Below are 19,233 nucleotides of genomic sequence, written 5' to 3' on the forward strand. Positions count from 1 at the left end.
GGGGGCTCTCTGGCTGCAGAGGATGCTGCCTCTGAGTTATTAAGTCTGGGTTTTGCAAGACCTTTATGCACTTCTGTCATGCAAAAGCAGTGCCCAGGCTAATAATAATAATAATAATAATAATAATACCACCACTCATGTGGCAAAGCAGCACAACAATAACACCCACACACGGCAAAGTGGCCAAACCAGCTTCAAAGGAAGCCCTTTTCTCACAGCAGGGAGGGAGCTGTAGCGTGGCACTTCTCAGGAGTCCCCAAGCCCAAACCCTGGCAGACAAGGGGGACAGCGAGGTGCCCTGTCCTGCCAGCCCAGCCCCCTGCTCCAGCATCCTGGTGGCAGTAAGCAGAAGGAGGTGAAAGCAAAGCCCTGCCTGGCATCATCAGTGCAAGCCCTGGGTGCAGCGGGGACTGTCAGGGCAGGTGGGTCCTTTCCCCCACACTGGGGCCTGGTTCCCTGGAAGTGGGTCTGAGCGGGGCAAGGGACAAGCACCCGTGTGGCCTTTGAGGTGTCAAGGCGGCGCGGGGCTGGCGACCATGCCCACACATCCCCTGCATCCGCTGTGCTGCCGCCCCGTTGCCACAGCAACGCTCTCCGGCCTCCGCCGCAGCATCCCGCAGCACAGGGCTTGGACCAGGGAGCAGGGGGCAGCACAGCACATCCTGCTGCCCCTTGCCCACATGGCCGCGAGCAAACTGTCCCTGGGTGTCCCTGCACACCCCCTCATGGCATCAACAGCCCCCCCCACCACCACCTTTGCTTTTCTCATGGGAGAAGGGGGATCCCCATGCAGCAGTGAGCACTGCACCGAGCCAGCACAGCACCCAGGGGTTTTTTTGCACACAGAAGAATCCAGTGGCCAGAGAGGTGATGAAGCACTGAGCAGAAAAAACAGGTGAAGCCACTGTTACACTCTGCCCACACACAAAGGTTGCACAGAGAGGCAATAACACATGAAGTTACACACTGCTGCGTAATTTTTGAGACAACATCCAGACAAAGATGGCATTTTAAAAACTTCACGGGGCAGCCAAGGTGGTGCCGGAGCAGTGATTGGTGGGCAAGGCTTGCAGGAGGTGCGCACAGCCCCCACAGGGCTGCTAGGAAAGCAATGGTGGCATTTGCCAAGGGTGAGGGGTTGCATGCGGGTGGTGGCAGGAAACTGGTATTCTGCACCAATATCACTGAAAATTAAAAATCTCAGCAACTTGTTTTAGGTGGTACAGAGGAAGGCGGGTCCCTGCAAGGAAGTGCCAGACGTCTTGCTCTGATCCCAGCATAAACAAAGAAGCATATCAGTGGCTTTTTTGGTGGATGAAAAATGAAGCCCATCAAATTTGGGCAGATGAACTTCACACAGTGGGTAACGCACAGAGGCCTGGCTAGAGCTGGCAGGAACCACCCAGACCATGTGAGCAGGCCAAAGCCTAAAATCCTCGGGGCAGAAGTACTGGAAACAGCACACACCGGCAGGATGGGAAATGCTGGGCACCGGAATATTTTTCCACCAGGCTGCAGGAAAGGTGACCCTGCTCAGGGGCAGACAACGCAGCAACCCTCACCTCCAGCCAGCCATGCTGGAAACAAACCACAGGCCTCCTGCCAGCACAAGCCATGCACCGACATGGAGACAAGCCCCATGGATGACAACCTGGGGATGCACCGAGCACCCCAGGCCTGCAGCATCTTCACAGCATCCACCCCGATGCTGCAGCCGGGACAGAGATGCTGCAGCTGGGTGAACCAGCAGCAGGGCAGAGATACTGCAGCTGGGTGAATGGTCACCGGGGCAGAGATGCTGCAGCTGGGTGAACCTGCAGCAGGATGAACCTGCACCAGGCAAAGATGCTGCAGGGTCCCCGTACGCCGGTGCCGCAGGGAGGAGCCCCACGTCTCGGGATGCTCAGGGCCCATTGCCGGGAGGGGAGGGGAACCCACCGCTGCTCGCAGGCCCACCGGGAGGCTCACCCAGCACGAAGTAAGGCAGCTCCGTATTCTCCAGATCATCCACCACCACCATTTCGCCGGGGAAATCGTTGCGCACGGAGAAAAGCAGCTTGGGCTCGGCCGCCGAAGGGCCGTGCATGATGCTGAGGTCGTTCTCCCGCAGGAAGGGCAGCGCCGACACCGTGATGCTCTTCAGTTTACACTCCAGCTCCTTGGCCGCCGCCTCCCCCGCCGCCTCGGCGGGGCCGCTACCCGCTGCCAGGCAGCAGCCGGCGAGCAGAGCGCACAGCCCGGCCAAAGCCATCTTGGAGCCCCCGCTCCGCGCTCCCAGCGCCGGCCGGGCGGGCGGCGGCGAGGGGCGGGGACGCGGGGCCCAGCACCTCCCCGTGCGGCTCGGCACGGAACGGCACGGAACCGCACGGAACGGAACGGCTGCTCGGGCCCCGCGCCTCCCCGGAAAAGCGGGAGGGCGGCGGAGCAGTGCCGGTGCTGCCAGGTCCGACCCGGCTGCCCCCCACTCCTTCTGCACTGGGAATAATTTACAGGTACCCACACCCCCACCCCCAACGGAGAAATCACGGACCTGCAAAATCCCTGCAGAAGTCATGGCCCTCCAATAGCCCCAGAGCTTCAAAAATCCTAGGAGAAATCACAGACCTCCAAAATCCCAGCAGAAGTCATAGACCCCCAAAGCCCCAGAAGAAGTCAGACCTCCGAAATCCCAGTAGAAGTCACACCCCTCCAAAAGACCAGAAGTCATGGACTTCCAAAGCCCCAGGACAAGTCACAGACCTCCAAAGTCCCAGAACTTCAAAATCCTAGAAGTCACAGACCTCCAAAATCTCAGTAGGAGTCATGCACCCCAAAGCCCCATGAGAAGCCATAGACCTTCAAAGTCCCAGAAGAAATCACAGACCTCCAAAGTCCCAGACCTCTAAAACCCCAGAAGTCCCAGACCTCCGAAGTCCCAGAAGAAATCACAGACCTCTGAAGCCCCAGAAGTCCCAGATCTCCAAAGTCCCAGGAGAAGTCATGGACCTCCAAAGCCCCCATGTACGAAAGAGAAAAAAAAAAAATCATTAAGAGCCCAAGGGCCAACCCCAAGCTTGCTGTTTCTTTTTGCAGCAGATGCTTCTTATTTTCACTCTCTTTAAGTGAGCTCAAAGCAGTATCTACAGCAAAGGGGTGCAGAGGCATCACCACCCTCAAAACGCAGCTCCCACCCCCCCACCCCCGACGCCATGCTGGCTCCTTGCACAAAGCTCGGCTCCATCCTGTCTGGCACCTCCAAACAAAACCACTCACAGCAGATAGATGCTACTTTAACAAAATCTTGCCTTTTTTTTTTTTTTTTTTGAGCTCTTCCCCTCACCTCCTGAAGGCATTTCTCCATCACTGGTGCCAGCTGTGAAGCTTAACATGCCCCAGCATGGACATCACAAGGAGGCAACGCTGCATCCCAAACACACCGAGTGGAAGAGCTACAAAGTGCTTTTCCCCAGACCTATTTCTGATTTATTATGACTCTTCCAGTTATCCACTACACTTTGGGAAGGAAAAGCCATGCTCACCAGAAATTACCCTTTTCTGATACCAGTCTCATTAATAACCAGATCTGAGCACTAAACAGATAACAGTGATGGTGTTTTCAGAAGTCAGTGAGTTGGGAGGGTGTTCCAGCAGCATCATCTCCCACTGGCACCGGCCGTCTGCCGGCAGGAACAATTGAAAAAATGAAGAAAAATCAGGAAAAATCAGCAGTGGTGTTTTGTAGGATAGGGCATGGCTCTCCTTCCAGGGACCCAGGCAAATCCCTTTGGAGAGCATCTGCCAGGCCCTTTTGCTGCTCAAACTTGTTAAAAAAAAAAAAAAGGGTTCCCCCCACCAATAAAAAAAAAAAAAAAAGAAAGAAAAAAAAGTATAATTGTATTATTTAGACAGGGTCGCCAAGAAGGTCCTTTCTGCCCCTACTTGGAAACAGGGTGCATCCCACAAAGCAGTGCCCCTGTAGCGCCCAACACCGCACATAGAGGAGCAAAAGAGGGGCAAACCAGGGACTTGGTAGGAGGTGTGAACAATCCACTCAGATAAATAAAACAGACAACTGTAAATCTGGTGTCACCAATGGCATCCTCCTGCCCATCTCCGGTAACACCCCACAAATCCCAAAACTCGTTAATAATTTACCGGCATTGATGGTGCAACTTGGTGCAACCAGGGTTCCTCTGAAGTCCGGGTGAAGCCGGTGCCAGCGCGCTCCCGGGGCCTCGAAGCAGCGACCCCTCCCTTGCGCTACCACCGCGGGGCGACCCGCTGGGCCCTTGGGGCACAGGCGGGCTCAGGGGCCGGGAAGAAGGGAGGGGAGCGGCCGGGGGGGCTCGGGATCCCCACAGAGCCCGGACCGACCCCCGCGCCGCTCCACGCGTGCCCGCTCCGCCCCGCCCCGTGCCCAGCGCGCCGCCACCAATGGAAAGGTGCTGGGAGGCCGGCGGCGCCTTTTATTGGCTGGCGACTCTGCATATATTATCGGGCGGCGGCGGCGGCACCCGCGGAGCGCGGCGGGACCGGAGCGTGGTGGCGGCGGGAGCGGAGCGGGATGGCGGCGGGGCCACCGGGGGCCGCCTGCCCGCCCGGCCATGGGGCAGCCGGGGAGCGGCCGTGTGGCAGGTCCTGGGGCCGCTGAGGCGGAGCAGAACGGGACGGGACGGAGAAGCGGCCGGTGCCCCGCCGGCTCTGAGCCTGAGCCTGGGGTAAGTCTGCGGGATCTGGGGGAGAGAGAGGATAAGACGGCGTGGGGACCCCGCTGGTGGGTGGGATGGCGGAGAAGGAGCAGTGTGGTGGAAACCGTGGCCCCGCGCGGTGGAGATCCCCGGTACCGCCGTGCGCGATGGTGGAGACGCGGCTCGGCTGCCGCCGGGCTCACTCGGTGACCTTGGTCAAGTTGCCTCCCTGCTCAGGGCTTGCTTCGGAGACGATGGGGCTAGAGGAAGGCAACCAGCCCTCCCCGGGCAGGAGCCATTCCGGTGCCCGAGTGCGGGGGGCTGCGACCGACGCGGTGGAGCCGGGTGCTGGCGGAAAAAAAAGATGCCCAGGATACTGGAAACCTGCTGCTGCTTGCCAGGGAGATGCCGGTGGGAGCTGCCCCGGGACCGCAGGGACTGGGGAAAATGCTCTGTGAAGTACTCAAGCACATACTTGACTGTTGGGCATATATAAATCAACAGGAGAGGTCTCATAAGCCCCGTGCTGCAGCGCAGGGCCCCACTGCCACCGGCTCATCTGCCGGAGCTCCGGACCGAGGCGAGGAGCGGGTGACCCGTCGGATGGTGTTTGCTCACCTCGAATGCTGCGTGCGGTTCCCAGGACAGTGCCGGTGCCAGCAACCTCCGGGAGAGAGGGCTCCCCGGCTTCGAGACTCAATTCCATTCCCTAAATACGGATATTTTTTCTTTTTTGGTAGGAAACAAAGCTCCGGGTTTAAAGCACCGAGCTCCAGAGCAGCGGCTCTCAGCACAGTGATGTTCCCCCTGTCCTGCCCCACCTTTGGGGCACCCCCATGTCCGAGGAAGCCGGGCAGGGTGAGCGTGGGTGCTGCGGGGCTGGGTGGGACCTGCCGGCAGATGTCAGTGTCCCCTCTCTGTCAGCAGCCAGGAGGGTCCCTACCAAGCCCCGGAGACAGTACAAGGAGCTCCCTGCACTTCTTTTTCCAAGCAGATCTAGCTTGGGTAGGCATTCAGCGACAGTTTTTAGACCCGGGGAGGAGCGGGGTGCTGGAATGTGGGGTGACCCCACTGCAGCACCCCAAATCTCCTCCTGGATCTGCCCAGCTCCTGCCACCCACCACCTTATTTACTCTGTGCTGCTAAGGCTGAGCTACCAGCAGGCATCACTGCTCATCTGTGACACATGTCACCAGTGTGAAGGGACAGGAGGGAGTGATCCTCACCTTGCACTGCCTCCAGGTCCTCCATGAGGCTGGTACCCCTGTTGGTACAGGGTCTGTTGGTGGAAGAAGGAGCTGTCCTCTCTTGGGACTGGGCTGCTGGGACGCTCTTCTATGGCTCTGGAGTACAGGGATGCCCTTCTCTGTCCCGTGAGACCCATCTGCAGGGATGCTTCAGGCTGAGAGCTCAACACAAGGCGGGGGAATCCGGTGCTGCCACCACCGTCACTGCACCAGGGGGAGTTGTATTTGGCACATTGCTCTTTTAAGAGGCTTTCTGCCTGTGGGTGGGAAAGTCTCGGGTGTGCAAAGCCAGAGGGCAGAACACATGGCACTGGTGCAACACGCTACACGCAGCTGCTATCTCCCCTGATGGCAGCCCAGGCTTCATCTCATTTGATGTCTTATGCAAATCCTTAGCTCCCCAAGTCCTGGGATTTTCTGCTATTTTCCTTTACTCTCATCTTCAAGTGTCTTGCTCTTAAGGATGTGAAGAAAAGCTAATAAAAGGAACCCAAGTCATCCAGTCTTGCAGGTTTTTTAAACCAGTCTCAGGAAGGCAGTGACTTAAACTCCCTCAGCAATAGTGACTAAACAGGCTACAGAGGGTAGTTTGCAGGAGCCCAACTGGTTCACAGCCCGTGATCTTTAACATTGCTGCTCGGGCAGGGATGGCAGGCTCCAAGGTGGCTGTCCCCGTGCTCGCTGCCTGGAGCCGCGTCTCCACAGGCCGGGTGCCAGGTGGCTGACAGCACCCCGCCGTGCCCGCTTTGCCAGCGATTACCATGCTGCTGTCACTCTGGCGGTGCCAGGCTTGCTCTCTTAATTACCCCGGCAAGATCAATGAGGCCCTGGTGCTTCCTTGGGAGCGCACGGATGCGAGCCCGGCAGCTGCAGCACCTTGCAAACCATCACAGAGCCGGGCAGAACGAGCAATGATGCAGGCAGGGACGGGTACCAAGGTCCTACAAAACCCCAAGTGAGGTTGGTGGCTCCAGAGCAAGACACTGAGCATCCAGCAGGATTGAGCCCTTGGGGATGTCTGTCTGTCCTGAAGGGTGTCTGGGTGCCTGCATGAATTCACATAGGCATGGCTCAGCTTACTCAATCCACTTCAGAAACTAAACCACACTTAGCCTCTGCCCAGACTCTTCTAAGTGGCCTTAATTTGATAAAGGTTTCCCACGTTTAATGAGATGGAGACTCCGTTGCTAAGACCCACCCCCATCACTCCCTGCTCCCACACAGATGTGCCTTTGCCTCTCCTGTGCCCCAGGGACCAGCCCCCTATGGCTGGGGACATCCCACAGCTTTGCCACCAACAGCTATCGCCCTGCCTGGCACAGACACTGTGTGCTGCTTTTAGTCTGGGCTCAAGTTCAGTATTTACAGGAGGTAGTGCCAGAGTTTGCCTGGAGTCCTGTGCTTCTCCCACAGCACCCAGCACATACCAGTGCACACTTTGCAGTTTTATGTATCTCTAGATCCGCTCCTGCAGCATGAAAGGGCAGAAATCAATGTTAATGTCCCTGACAATTAGCTAACATCTTAATTATTGAACTCAGCCTGATTAGTGGTGGAGCACGTGATTCCGGAGATGCCATCGGTGTGGAAGCAAGCAGGGACCTCAGCATAACTCTGCAGGATGTTGCTGCTGTCACCAGCAGCTCTGAGAGCAGCAGAGAAAGGCTTTTGCAGCTCACCAGCCACTCGAGCATCCCCATCCACATCTCCCACCATCCTGCCTCAGTCTCTCGAGCCATTTTGGATGAGGACACCCACCGCAGAGCAATCCCGTTGCCATCTTGAGGGTAGGAAGGTGGCTCTAGAAATTGCAACAAGCTATTTTTAAGATGCAGCTCGTGACAAGTGGCAGTCTGGGCTGTGCATCAGCCGTCACCGGAGGGACAGTGGGTTGTTCTGCTGCAGGCAACGGGGACAAGATCAGGAACAAGATCAGGAAGATTTGGCCAGGAAGGAGGTTGTAGTCCTGGGAAAGTTTGCCAAGAATATTTGCATTGGCACTCTTCTTCCTTTGCTTTAAAGGTTTTTATAGAAGGGGGAAGGATAAAAAAAAAAAAACATTAACAAGCTGGAAGTTTTCCAACTCTTGTGATGCAAAACCCTAAATTAAAAAAAAAAAAAAAGTCAGACGCTTCTCATCAAATCTTCATTCTTTTGGATCAAGGAAAAGTGATTAGAAAGTTATTTCCAGCTCTAGTAGTAAGGTCAAGGGAGTTACTCGTTTCCAAAGAGCTTTGCCCTCCCTGGCATTGTGGGCGGATGTTGGCGTGTGCAGGAAGAGATGCACCCCGATAAGCATCACCCCAGCTCTGCAGAGCAGCAGCAGGCCCCCAGCAAAAACAGAGCCCCCCACACACAGCTGTGTGGACTAAGGACTATATGGAGCTACACCAATTTCTCCATATACTTATTTTATATAACCCCTGATCAATACCAGCAAATAAATTAGCCCGTGACGATGCAGGAAAGCTGCTCCTCGGGGATAAGCTCACGGTGTGACCCAGCGCAGGCTTTCCTGCCCGTTCCTGCCCAGGCTCTCTTGGCAAGGACGCTCGTGTGCGTCAGCGCCTGTCCCCAGGCAAGCACCCGGCTCAGAGGTGCCAGCACTCTGGGTGTAAATAAGAGGCAGGTGTAAATAAGAGCTCATTTAGCAAGGCTGGAAACTTTTGCATGCCAGGAGGGGACCTCTGCTGGATTTGCACCAGCCAAGTGCTGGAAATACCCCAATTCTGACTATTAATTATCACTCTATAGTAAAACATGACGTGACCACAAGGAAACACCTTATCTTCAGTCACTAATCTCAGAATAAGCTCTCCGGGGAAGGTGGCAGAGCAGGATGAAGTGGTTTCCAGCTGGTCTAGCCCAAGATGGCTCCATCCCTGATATCTGTCCCCATGATGGTCACCCTGATGAGGTTTTCTGCCTTGAGCTGTGGTGCTGGGAGGGGAGGTGGGAGAGGGGGTTTGGAGGGGAAGGACAGCATGGGGAGCCCCTCCTGGGGAAGGCACATGGGGGTGGGAAGTTGTTAGCACTCAGGATGGTTTGCTAGAAGAGACAGCGCTCTGCCTGGTCCACGCCCCCCCCCAAAAAAAAAAATCCCCTCCATGGTTTGAATCACTTCCATGTCCTCATGATTTATGCCAGGAAAACCCTGGGGAGGGCAGCGAGGTGAATGGTGCAAGCCCGTCCATACCGGTCTGTGGTGGTGCAAAGTGGTGATGGATGAAGCCATGAGCATGATACTCATGGAAAAGCATCTCCTTGGCTGCACAGACCTGGGTGAGGGGAGAGGAGTCCAGCCAGAGAGTAGCCCCTGTCCCCTAGCCCAGCCCCAGCTTGGCTCGGGGGTTCAGGAGCCACCTAAACGCCACAGACGAGGACAGAGGCCAAGGAGACGGGCAGTGCTGAGCCTGTTTGTGGTGCAACAGGCGGGCTACCCAGCACTCTGCCTGTTCAAGAGAGGTTTTTTTGCTGGCATAACCATATTTAATGCTACAAGCAGAGCGTTTCCACAAGCCAGGTTTAGAAAAATGCTGCTCAAAGAAGTGCTCTCGCCGCAGGAGCGCTGCTTTCCTCCGTGGCACAGAGGGTTTAGCCCGTGGTCAGCATCTAAACCATCTATAGGGTTTGCTGCCAGGCTCTGGCTCTCACCTTGTCCTCCTGGTCACAGCAGCTTGTCCCGAGTCACCCTGCACAGCCCAGGACCCACAGGCAGCAGGGGGCCAGGAGGGTTTAATCCTGAGCATTGCGTCCTCCCTTGGTTCCCAGGCCACCTCGATTTTAATTGCATCCACAGATATTGATGGAGAGGAGAGCAAGGTGCTTGCCTGCTTCGGACAGCCACAGCATCCTGGCTGCCTGCTTCCCTGTGGCCCAGCTTTGGTTGCAGGCAGGGAGAATTTTGGAGCAGCTAAAGTGCTGCTCAGCCATCACCCACATGCGGCAGCTCTGTGAGCAGCCAGCATCAGATCCTGCCATGTTTTGGGTGGGAACAGATGCCGCCTCCAGCCCTTGTGGTGCAGAGTAAGGAAACCAGCCTGACCCTGCTGGTCCCAAACCCCCTGCCCACCCCAGCATGGGGGGCTCTTCATTTGGGCCAGGATTTGGCCACATCATGGCCACGGCGCACTTCACGTGCCATGAGCAGGAGGCAACAACCAAGGTGTTATGTGGCTGCCTGGGAGAAACAAGGGTGAAATGTGGAAAAACAGTGTGGGGGAAACCGAAAAACCCTGCCTGCTGCTCCTGCCCGCCCCACTGCCCCGCCACCCAAAATCTGATGATGTGAAAATCTCAGCTTTTGTTGAAAATTAACAGGGCCCCAGCCTCAAGGGCTGAGCGAGAAGCTGAGAAAGTGTAATCAAAGTGCACCCTTAAGGGTTTAAAAATAGAAGAGAGGGAGAAAAAAAAATTAAAAAATAATAATACATGTTAAAGCGTGATGATTCATCTAGCAAAGCCCTGTTTAGGAGAACGCAGGGCTGGTGTGTGCTCAGCAGGGGCGAGCAACTGGGCTCACTGGCCACTTTCCCAGAATAAAAATCACCTCCCCTGGAAGCACAGCAGTGATGGGGTCCCTGTTTTAGGCAAACAGCTCTTGCTGCCCAGCAGGACACCTCACCCTGGCTCTGCCGGACCTTGCAGCTCCCCATCTCCCACCTTCACTTGCCAATTCAGGCCCTGGGACTGCTGCTCCCAGCAAAGCTCAATCTTTACTCCTGCAGATATCGCCACACTGGGTTATGAGAGGAGCCTTGGCTTGAGATAAATGCCAATTGCATTCAAAACACCACTGCAACCAGCCCAGCCAGCCTTGGGGTGGATATCCATCCATCCATCCACTGGCAGGATGCAAATGGAAGTCCAACATCAACCACACACAGCTCAACCCATACCTAAAGAAGCTTATTATTTCCAGTTCCCTATGCTTATTATTTTTAGGGCCCCTAAAACAATCTGCACATGATCATGATGAACATCCCCAAAGTGCAGGACGCAGAGGCTGTCCACCATCCCCACTGCACAGGCACCTTGTAGCAGCAAGCTTGGCTCACCAGACTGATGCTCAGCAGAGAGAAACATGAAGAAAAAGAAGGAAATTTCTCAGACAGGCACTAGCCAGTTTTCATTTAACTTCAGCAGCAGGCCGCACCCCTAACCCCATAAACTCTTACCACCTGTGGCACAATTGGTCCATACCAGATACATGGCTCTCCCCAAAGCACAGATTTCCCTTCCTCAGCAGCCTCCCCAAAACAAACCCCACCGTCTCTTGGCTCATGGTTCCACCTGGTTTATATTCATGCCTAATTTGGCCCCACCAGGCACCCCTGCAAACATAGAATCACAGAATCATTTTGGATGGAAGAGACTCTCAAGATCATCCAGTCCAACCATTAACCCAATACTGGCACTAAACCATGTCCCTAAGAACCTCATCTATGTGTCTGTTCAACCCCTCCAAAGATGGTGACTCCACCACTGCCCTAGGCAGCCTGTTCCAATGCCCAACAGCCCTTTCTGGGAATAAATGTTTCCTTATATCTGGTCTAAAGCTCCCCTGGTGCAACTTGAGGCTCTTTCCTCTGGTCCTGGTGCTTGTTCCTTGGAAGCAGAGCCCGACCCGCCCTGGCTCCAAGCTCCTTTCAGGCAGTTCAGAGATCAGAAGGTCTCCCCTCAGCTCCTGTTCTCCAGGCTGAACCCCCCAGGTCCCTCAGCCGCTCCCATCACACTTGTGCTCCAGCCCCTTCCCCAGCTCCACTCCCGTCTCTCAACTCGCTCCAGCACCTCAAGTGCTTTCTTGGCATGAGGGGCCCAAAACTGACCCCAGGATTTCAAGGTTTGGCCTCTCCAGTGCCCAGCACAGGGGACGATAACTGCCCTGGGTCTGCTGGCCATACCAGGGCTGGTACCAGCCAGGATGCTGGTGGCCTTTTTGGCCACCTGGGCACATGCTGGCTTATGTTCATCTGTTGTCACCAACACCCCCAGGTCCTTTTCCATGGGACAGCTTTTCAGTTGCTCTTCCCCAAGGCTGTAGTGTTGTCTGGAGCTGTTGTGACCCAAGTGCAGGACCCAGCACTTGGTCTTGTTGAACCTCACGCAATTGTCCTCCCCGCTTGGCTTGTTGCCGTTGCAGGGCAGGGCTGTCCCGGAGGGTCGCCGCGGGGTGAGAGAATGAAGAAGCCGGCCGGACAGCAGCAGGATGGGGCGGCAGGACCTCCCGCGCGCTGACGGGCCCTCGCCGATGGTCCCGTGGCCGCTGGCCCTCCTGGCCCTGAGCACGTGCTGCCGCTGGGGGCTGGCCAGCGGGGCGGGCGGCACAGTGGCCCAGCAGCATGCTGCCCCCGCCACCCCTTCCTCCTCCTCCTTGTCCTCCTCTTCCTCTGGCCGAGCACCCCTCGACTGGCTCCTCACTGACCGGGGACCCTTCTACCGAGCCCAGGAGTACGTGGATTTTGTGGAGCGCTACCGGCAGGGTTTCACCACCAGGTACAGGATCTACAGGTGAGACACCTTGGATGCCATGTGCTGTAGGGGGCTATGAGGGTCTCGGAGGAGTGGAGATGGACCCTCTTTAATCACCCTGCGTGGGAGAGGTGGGTGTCTGCAAGATGCTGCTTTCCTGGGGAATGTAACAGCAGCCCCCCAAGATGCCCATGGCATGGCTGGGATGGGCTTCGGGCAGGGTTTACCCCAAATCGGGAGTGATTTGGTTGCATGGGTTGAGATGGGATCAGCCTGTACGGTGGGAGGCACAGAGGGATGCTCCTTTGTCCTTCTGCCATGCGCAAAGACATCTCTGTGCTGAATTACTGACCCTGCCTGGACTGACAGCTGTCAGGGGCGGGATGCTGCAGGGGCTCATGAAAAGCCACCCTGACTGACCCCTGGCATGTCTCCAGTGCCGTTACCTTACAGACCATGGCAGCAGGATGCTACATGCATGGGGGCCAATGCTGGAGGGGGTTTCTTGCTGGTGGAGAACCAAGCTCAGCAGCAGTGGGGTCCAACAACCCCAGCAAAGGGCCACCCCATGACAGCCAGCGTGGGAAACACACTCCATCGCCTCCCAGCACTAATTAAGGCTGTTGCCTCCTGCTAATGAGCCCTTTTCCCTTCCTCTCCTCGCTGATGTGAAGCCCCGGGGGGGTTCCAGCAGTGAGCGAAGCCCGGCACCCCCAGAGAGCTCCTCTCCCCACTTTCCTACGCACTGATGCTGCCATGCTGAGGGACCCATGTCCTCCAGGGACACTGCTGGTGACGGTGGTGGGACGGGAAGAAGCAGCTGGAGGGACGGCAGCTGGCTTGTGCCTCCTCCAAGGCAGAGAACCTGCCTTTGGGGCTCACTTTGCTTGTGGGATGGGGTGGGGTGCACGGCTCCTGGCCCCCTAGCCCCATGTAGCCTCCCCTCCCTCACCCTCAGCTCTGCTCCTGGCCTCAACATCCCACCTTTTGGCCCCAAAAATCATGATGGGAGGTCACCCAGCACCCACCAAGCCCCTCATCCAGCTCTCCCTCCTCCTCCTGTTCCTCCTTTCCCAACCAGCCCCAACTAAACTGCCTGAAAGCTGCTGCCTGGTTTTAATTAGAGCAAAATGACGAAGATGAGGCTGAGGTCAGCCACTGGTTGTGTACGCGGGGACCCACCACCAACCCTACCACATCCCACCACCTCCAGCTTCCCACAAAAACTGCCAATACTTAAAATCATGAAACCCCCAGATGTCAGATTTTCACCAAGATTTGTAGGAACGCTGTGTTGGGGATGGAGGATGGATTAGGCACACCCAGCCCAGGAGGCTGGAAAGGGCTCTGGCTCTGCCCTGGGCAGGGATTAATGCCTGACAGAGATGCTTGATTAATTAATGTCAGGCATCTCCACTGCTTGTAGCTCATAATCACCATCGATGGTGTAAGCTGGATCTATAGCTGGTGACAGCACGCATTTGGTCCTTCATCTCTGCTGTGGCAATGGGGAGATCAGCATGGTCCCAGTGGAAGTTTTGCCACCATCCCCTGCCCCAAGGTGGAAAGCAGGGAGAGTGGAAGGGACAGTGTGCATGTAGCACGGCGGGACTGACTTTGAACCCTCTCCCCACCACCGCTATTCTCCCACAGAGAGTTTGCTCGCTGGAAGGTGAATAATTTGGCCTTGGAGAGGAAAGACTTCTTCAGCCTGCCCCTTCCCCTGGCCCCCGAATTCATCCGCAACATCCGTCTGCTGGGACGCCGGCCCAGCCCCCAGCAGATCACCGACAGCCTCATCAAAAAATATGGGACCCACTTCTTGCTGGCTGCCACGCTGGGAGGTGAGTGATGGGGGTGAGAAAATAAACACCGCGGGAGAAATAGAGCCAACAAGGGGAATGGGTGAGCCCAGCAGCCCCCCAAAAGCATCATGTGTCCCCCCTCCCCAGGAGAAGAGTCCCTGACCATTTTTGTGGACAAGCGCAAGCTGAGCCGGAGGGCAGAGCCGGCCGGGGGAGCCGGGAACAGCTCGGGGGTCTCGCTGGAGACCCTGCATCAGCTGGCAGCCTCCTACTTCATCGACCGGGAGAGCACCCTGCGCCGGCTCCACCACATCCAGATCGCCACGGCCGCCATCAAGGTAGGTGAGGGGGCGAGGGCAGAGAGGGAGACAGGGACCCCTGGCCATACCAGCGGCCCCCCCAAAGCCGGCTGAGACCCTAAAGCAGCATCACAGCCTGGGGAGGTGGGGCGGAGGGGGCAGCAGGCAAAGTTAATCGCATCCGTGTTATTTCTGGGAAATTGGGCACACTAATGAAGGCACATTTTTCAGCAGGCTGCAGGCAGGGCTGCCGCCTGTCAACAAGCCAATTAGCAGGCAATTAGTTCTCCTCTCCAAGCATCCTCTTGCTACAGGGAGTGGGGCACGGCGAGCCTGGTCAGGGGTTAGCTGCAGCAGTTTTGGGGGGTGGCACATGCCCTGGGTCCCCTCCATGTCCCTGACCACCCATGGGTCTTCCCCCAGGTGACCGAAACACGGACGGGGCCACTCGGTTGCAGCAACTACGACAACCTGGACTCAGTGAGCTCCGTGCTGGTGCAGAGCCCTGAGAACAAAGTGCAGCTCCAAGGTAGGACCAGGCTGGTGGGGACATGGTGATGGCCGAGTGCCACCACGGGATGCTGGGGGGACCGCAGGGGAGGATGCTGGCTCCAGATGCTGCTTTTAATTTAAGGGCTGGGGAGGAAAGGGGGATGAAAATAATCAAAGCTGGGCAGGATGAGGTTGTTGCTCGGCTGCCAAGAGGAGCCAAGATCGATGCAGAGCCCAGACAAGTGGCTCCAGAGCAAATTGATATGAAAATCATGCAAGGGTGGAAGCTCGGGGAGAGGGAAGGCTCGATTCCTCCTCGCCCAGGTGATGTTTTCGAGGGGTTCCACACGCACCCTGATGTTCTTGGAGCTGCCTCCCGTTCGCAGGGCTGCAGACGGTGCTCCCCTCCTACCTGCGGGAGAGGTTCGTGGCGGCCGCCCTCAGCTACATTGCCTGCGGCTCGGCCGGGGAGCTGGTGTGCCACCGCAGTGACTGCCGCTGCCGCTGCCAGCCCGCCTTCCCCCGCTGCAACTGCCCCGAGCCCGACGTCCAGGCGCTGGAGAACAGCCTGGCCCAGCTCTGGAGAGCCTGGGAGAGCCACCACAATCAGTTCGAGGAGTCAGGTGAGACCCCACACCGAGCATCTCCTTCCCTGCTAGCCCTCCTTTCGGAGCAGCCCTGGCTGGGTGGTGGGGCTCACCACTTCATCTCACCATGAAGACCTGAGAGCCTGGGTGGAAGGAGGTTGGGTCCAGCCCTACCTTCACCACTTGCTCTCCTGGGTCTGCCAACCCCATCTCTCCCCCTGCAGAGGAGTTTCAGGCCCTGGTGAAGAGGCTCCCTGGGGACCGTTTCCTGAACAGGACGGCCATCTCCCACTTCTGGGCCATGGACCTGGACATCCAGCATCGCTACCAGCAGCTGGGCACCAGCCTGAAGCTACTCTCCAGGAAAACCCACCGACTCATCCGGCGGCTCTTCAACCTCAGCAAACGCTGCCACCGGCAACCTCGCTTCAAACTGCCGAAGGAGAGGTACATGTCACGGCATCCCCCACCCACACCGGGGACACTGCTCAGAGCCCTGAGGGGGGCTAAGGCCCACGGCCCCGTGGCTGGGACTGGAGGAGCTCCCACCTTGCTGGAGGGATGCCCAGGGGTAAGCAGGCAGCTGGGGAGCCCTGGGATGCGGCCCTGAGAGATTGGGTCCAAGCCTGGAGGTGGGCAATGGGTCTCGGTTCATGGGCGGCCACCAGCAGTGCAGAAAAAATGAACACAAGGTGGGCAGCTCTTCCACAGAATCATAGAAAGGTTTGGGTTGAAAGGGATCTTCAAAGCTCATTCAGTCCAAACCCGGCCATGAGCAGGGTCATCTTCACCAGCTCAGATTGCTCAGAGCCTCGTGTAGCCTGGCCTGGGATGTCTCCAGGGATGGTTCATCCACCACCTCTCTGGCCAACCTGGGCCAGTGTTTCACCACCCTCAGTGTAAACAATTTCTTCCTCATGTCTGGCCTGGCTCTCCCCTCTTTTAGTTTAAAACCTCCACCCCTTGTCCTATCGCAACAGGCCCTGCTAAAAAGTCTGTCCCCATCAAGTTGGTCACACCCCAAAAGATGCCACGTAAGCATCTCTCCTCTCATGTCTCTTCTCCACCAGGTCCCTCCCTTACTGGTGGAGCCGCGCACAGTCTCTCCTGTATTGCAGCGAGGCCACCGTGCCTGGGACCTTCCTGGAAGAAAGCCACAGTTGCACGTGTCCCTCCGACCAGCCCTCCTGCCAGGGCCCCATCCCGTGTGCCTTGGGCGAGGGAGCAGCCTGTGCCAGCTGTGCTGAGGACAACAGCACCCGCTGCGGGACCTGCAACCACGGCTACGTCCTCACCCAGGGCTTCTGCCGGCCTGAGGTGGCCGACTCACTGGAGCACTACCTGGGGTTGGAGACGGACCTGCAGGACCTGGAGCTCAAGTACCTCCTGCAGAAACGAGACAGCCGCATCGAGGTGCACTCCATCTTCATCAGCAATGACATGCGCCTGGGGAGCTGGTTTGACCCTTCCTGGAGGAAACGCATGCTCTTGACCTTGAAGAGCAACAAGTACAAGCCTGGGCTGGTTCACGTGATGTTGGCCCTCTCCCTGCAGATCTGCCTCACCAAGAACAGCACGCTGGAGCCTGTCATGGCCATCTACGTCAACCCCTTCGGGGGAAGCCACTCAGAGAGTTGGTTCATGCCCGTCAACGAGGGCAGCTTCCCAGACTGGGAAAGGACTAATGTAGATGCCTCTGCCCAGTGCCAAAACTGGACGCTCACCTTGGGTAACAAGTATAAGACCTTCTTTGAAACAGTCCATGTCTACTTGCGGAGCCGCATCAAGTCTCTGGATGACAGTTCCAATGAGACAATCTACTATGAACCCTTGGAGATGTCAGATCCCTCCAAGAACCTGGGTTACATGAAGATCAACAGCTTGCAAGTCTTTGGCTACAGCCTGCCCTTCGAACCAGATGCTATTCGTGACCTGATCCTTCAGCTGGACTATCCCTACACCCAGGGCTCCCAGGACTCGGCCATGCTCCAGCTCTTGGAGATCAGGGACCGGGTCAACAGGTTGTCACCCCCTGGCAAAACCCGCCTCGACCTCTTCACTTGCTTGCTCCGCCACAGGCTCAAGTTGGCCAACAACGAGGTGGCAAGGATCCAGTCCTCCTTGAGAGCCTTCAACGCCAAGCTGCCCAATGCGGTAGAGCAGGAGACGGGCAAGCTGTGCAGCTAACGGCCGGGGCTGCTCAGGTCTTGGAGCGAGGGGGCCAGGACAAAGGACTCCCCGGGGAGAGAGGGGGGAAATAACGACCCTAAAAATATTAAATCAAGGCCTTACCTTAGTGCCAACCGTGTGCTTCCATGGTACACCCAGCAACCGGCCAAAGAGATGCAGGGCTCGGGGGGATGGAGGATGCGGTACCACAGCGAAGGGATGGCTTGTGCGGTGCAGACCGGCTCCAAGCGCAGGCACGATGCCACCACGGCTTTTGCTTGAGCTCCAGTGGCTTGGAGCTTGAGCTCCAGTGCCGATGGCTGAGGATGGATGTGGCAGCTGCTGGCCACATTGCAGCAGATGCTCAACCCACCATGAGGTTCCTCCAGGGGTGGTCTCCTCAGCACCCCAACTTTTGTAGTCTTTTTAAGAGGTTTCTACCGGCGCCTTCGCTTTCGTATCCCCTGCGATCCTTCCTGCACATGGCACCGGGGGGTCCCTGGGACCCTGCAGATCTCCTCTGGGGCCTCTCCATGAGCATCTGGCATCTGCTGCGGTACGAGGCATCATCACCCATCACATGGGAAGGACTTGGCACCTGCCCCATGGCAGCTGCCATCACAGACACTGGCAGAGAGCTCTGGGCTGCAACTCCTTACAAAAGAAAAGAAACCTAGAACAAAAGAAAGAAAGAAAGAAAGAAGAAGGAAAAAAAAAAGTTTTATTTATGTATTTATTTATCTGTTTTGTTTGGGAGGGGTTTTTTTAAGCCTATTTATTTGGGGAGTGTCATTTCTTGTTGGTGGCTCCAGCCAAGAGACATCTTAGTAAAATGTATCTGTTTAATATATTTTTTAAAAAATGCCTTTTTTGAGCAAAAGAGCAACCAAAACCAACCGAGATTAAAAACAACAAAAAAAAAGAAAAAAGAACAGATACTTTCATCTCTGGCCCTGACTTTTCCCTCGCTGTGCAGCAGGAGGGGATGGTGAGGGTGCTCCTGTGCGTGTCCGGCTGCCATGTCCCCACGTGTCACCACACTGCTCTCTGGACTCTAGCCAAGCCTCCCAAGGAGGGGACATGCCACCACATGGGCTGGCCATCTGTCTCCTGTCCATGTCTTCATTAGCTTGGAGGGACAGGGCTCCGAGGTGGCCCATTAAGACCATGAGCCATGACTGGAGGCAGGAGAGATCCTGCCCGTGCCCCTCTGCTCCCAGGGAGGTGCCTGGAGCAGATGGTCCCCAAGCTGGTGGGAAGGACCCATGTGGCACCATCCACTTGTCATGTCCAACATCCTCCCAGTCCCACATGAACACCCAGCACACCTCAGGGTGAGCCGTTCTGTGGCTGCATTGCCCAATGTGGTACCTTCCTACCTCTTCAGACGTGTCAAGTATGGCCCTTGGGAGCTTCACTTGATGACCCTTAGCTCTGGTATGGGAAGAGACAGGGAATATCTGACCCCCCAGCCACCTTTCTGGCCAATTATAATC

The 19,233-nt window shown here is 56.8% G+C and overlaps 2 protein-coding genes across 16 annotated transcripts in view; one reads left to right on the forward strand and one right to left on the reverse strand.

Moving 5' to 3' along the window:
• The window catches only part of ASTN1 (astrotactin 1), a 63,210-nt gene extending 58,852 nt beyond the window's left edge, over positions 1 to 4,358 (reverse strand). For 2 of the 12 annotated variants that reach the window (XR_010474226.1, XR_002411683.2), the window contains exon 1: positions 1,939 to 3,004. Coding sequence is in view for 9 of the 12 variants with exons in the window: in XM_021285724.2 (XP_021141399.2) it covers positions 1,939 to 2,554 (616 nt within the window). In the remaining 3 variants the exon portion in view is untranslated. Of the gene's footprint in view, positions 1 to 1,938; positions 3,005 to 4,134 lie in introns of those variants that run through there. The other 10 variants (XM_021285724.2, XM_021285716.2, XM_021285722.2 and 7 more) reach the window with 8 other exon arrangements.
• A 123-nt stretch (positions 4,359 to 4,481) lies between these two features.
• On the forward strand, positions 4,482 to 18,669 carry BRINP2 (BMP/retinoic acid inducible neural specific 2). 4 transcript variants are annotated; one of them, XM_065071703.1, is made up of 9 exons: positions 4,482 to 4,697; positions 4,905 to 5,525; positions 12,057 to 12,424; positions 14,039 to 14,229; positions 14,338 to 14,528; positions 14,913 to 15,018; positions 15,368 to 15,604; positions 15,793 to 16,015; positions 16,639 to 18,669. In XM_065071703.1, exons 3-9 carry the CDS (start codon positions 12,123 to 12,125, stop codon positions 17,753 to 17,755), a joined length of 2,367 nt encoding a protein of 788 aa, XP_064927775.1. In that variant the 5' UTR covers positions 4,482 to 4,697; positions 4,905 to 5,525; positions 12,057 to 12,122; the 3' UTR covers positions 17,756 to 18,669. The 4 variants fall into 4 exon arrangements, with proteins under 4 accessions (XP_064927775.1, XP_064927776.1, XP_064927773.1 ...); XM_065071704.1 differs by having other exon boundaries at positions 5,408 to 5,525; XM_065071701.1 differs by lacking the exon at positions 4,905 to 5,525.
• Positions 18,670 to 19,233: the final 564 nt, after the last annotated feature.

Source organism: Columba livia, chromosome 8 (genome assembly GCF_036013475.1).
Source record: "Columba livia isolate bColLiv1 breed racing homer chromosome 8, bColLiv1.pat.W.v2, whole genome shotgun sequence".
Classification (NCBI taxonomy): Eukaryota; Metazoa; Chordata; class Aves; order Columbiformes; family Columbidae; genus Columba; species Columba livia.

Excerpts from the sequence above, each read along its gene's own strand:
- BRINP2 (XM_065071703.1), top strand. The coding sequence starts at position 12,123 with ATGGGGCGGCAGGACCTCCCGCGCGCTGACGGGCCCTCGCCGATGGTC. Across the intron at positions 14,529-14,912 it reads TCGCCACGGCCGCCATCAAG|GTGACCGAAACACGGACGGG; the intron begins GTAGGTGAGGGG and ends GTCTTCCCCCAG. Across the intron at positions 15,605-15,792 it reads CAATCAGTTCGAGGAGTCAG|AGGAGTTTCAGGCCCTGGTG; the intron begins GTGAGACCCCAC and ends CTCCCCCTGCAG.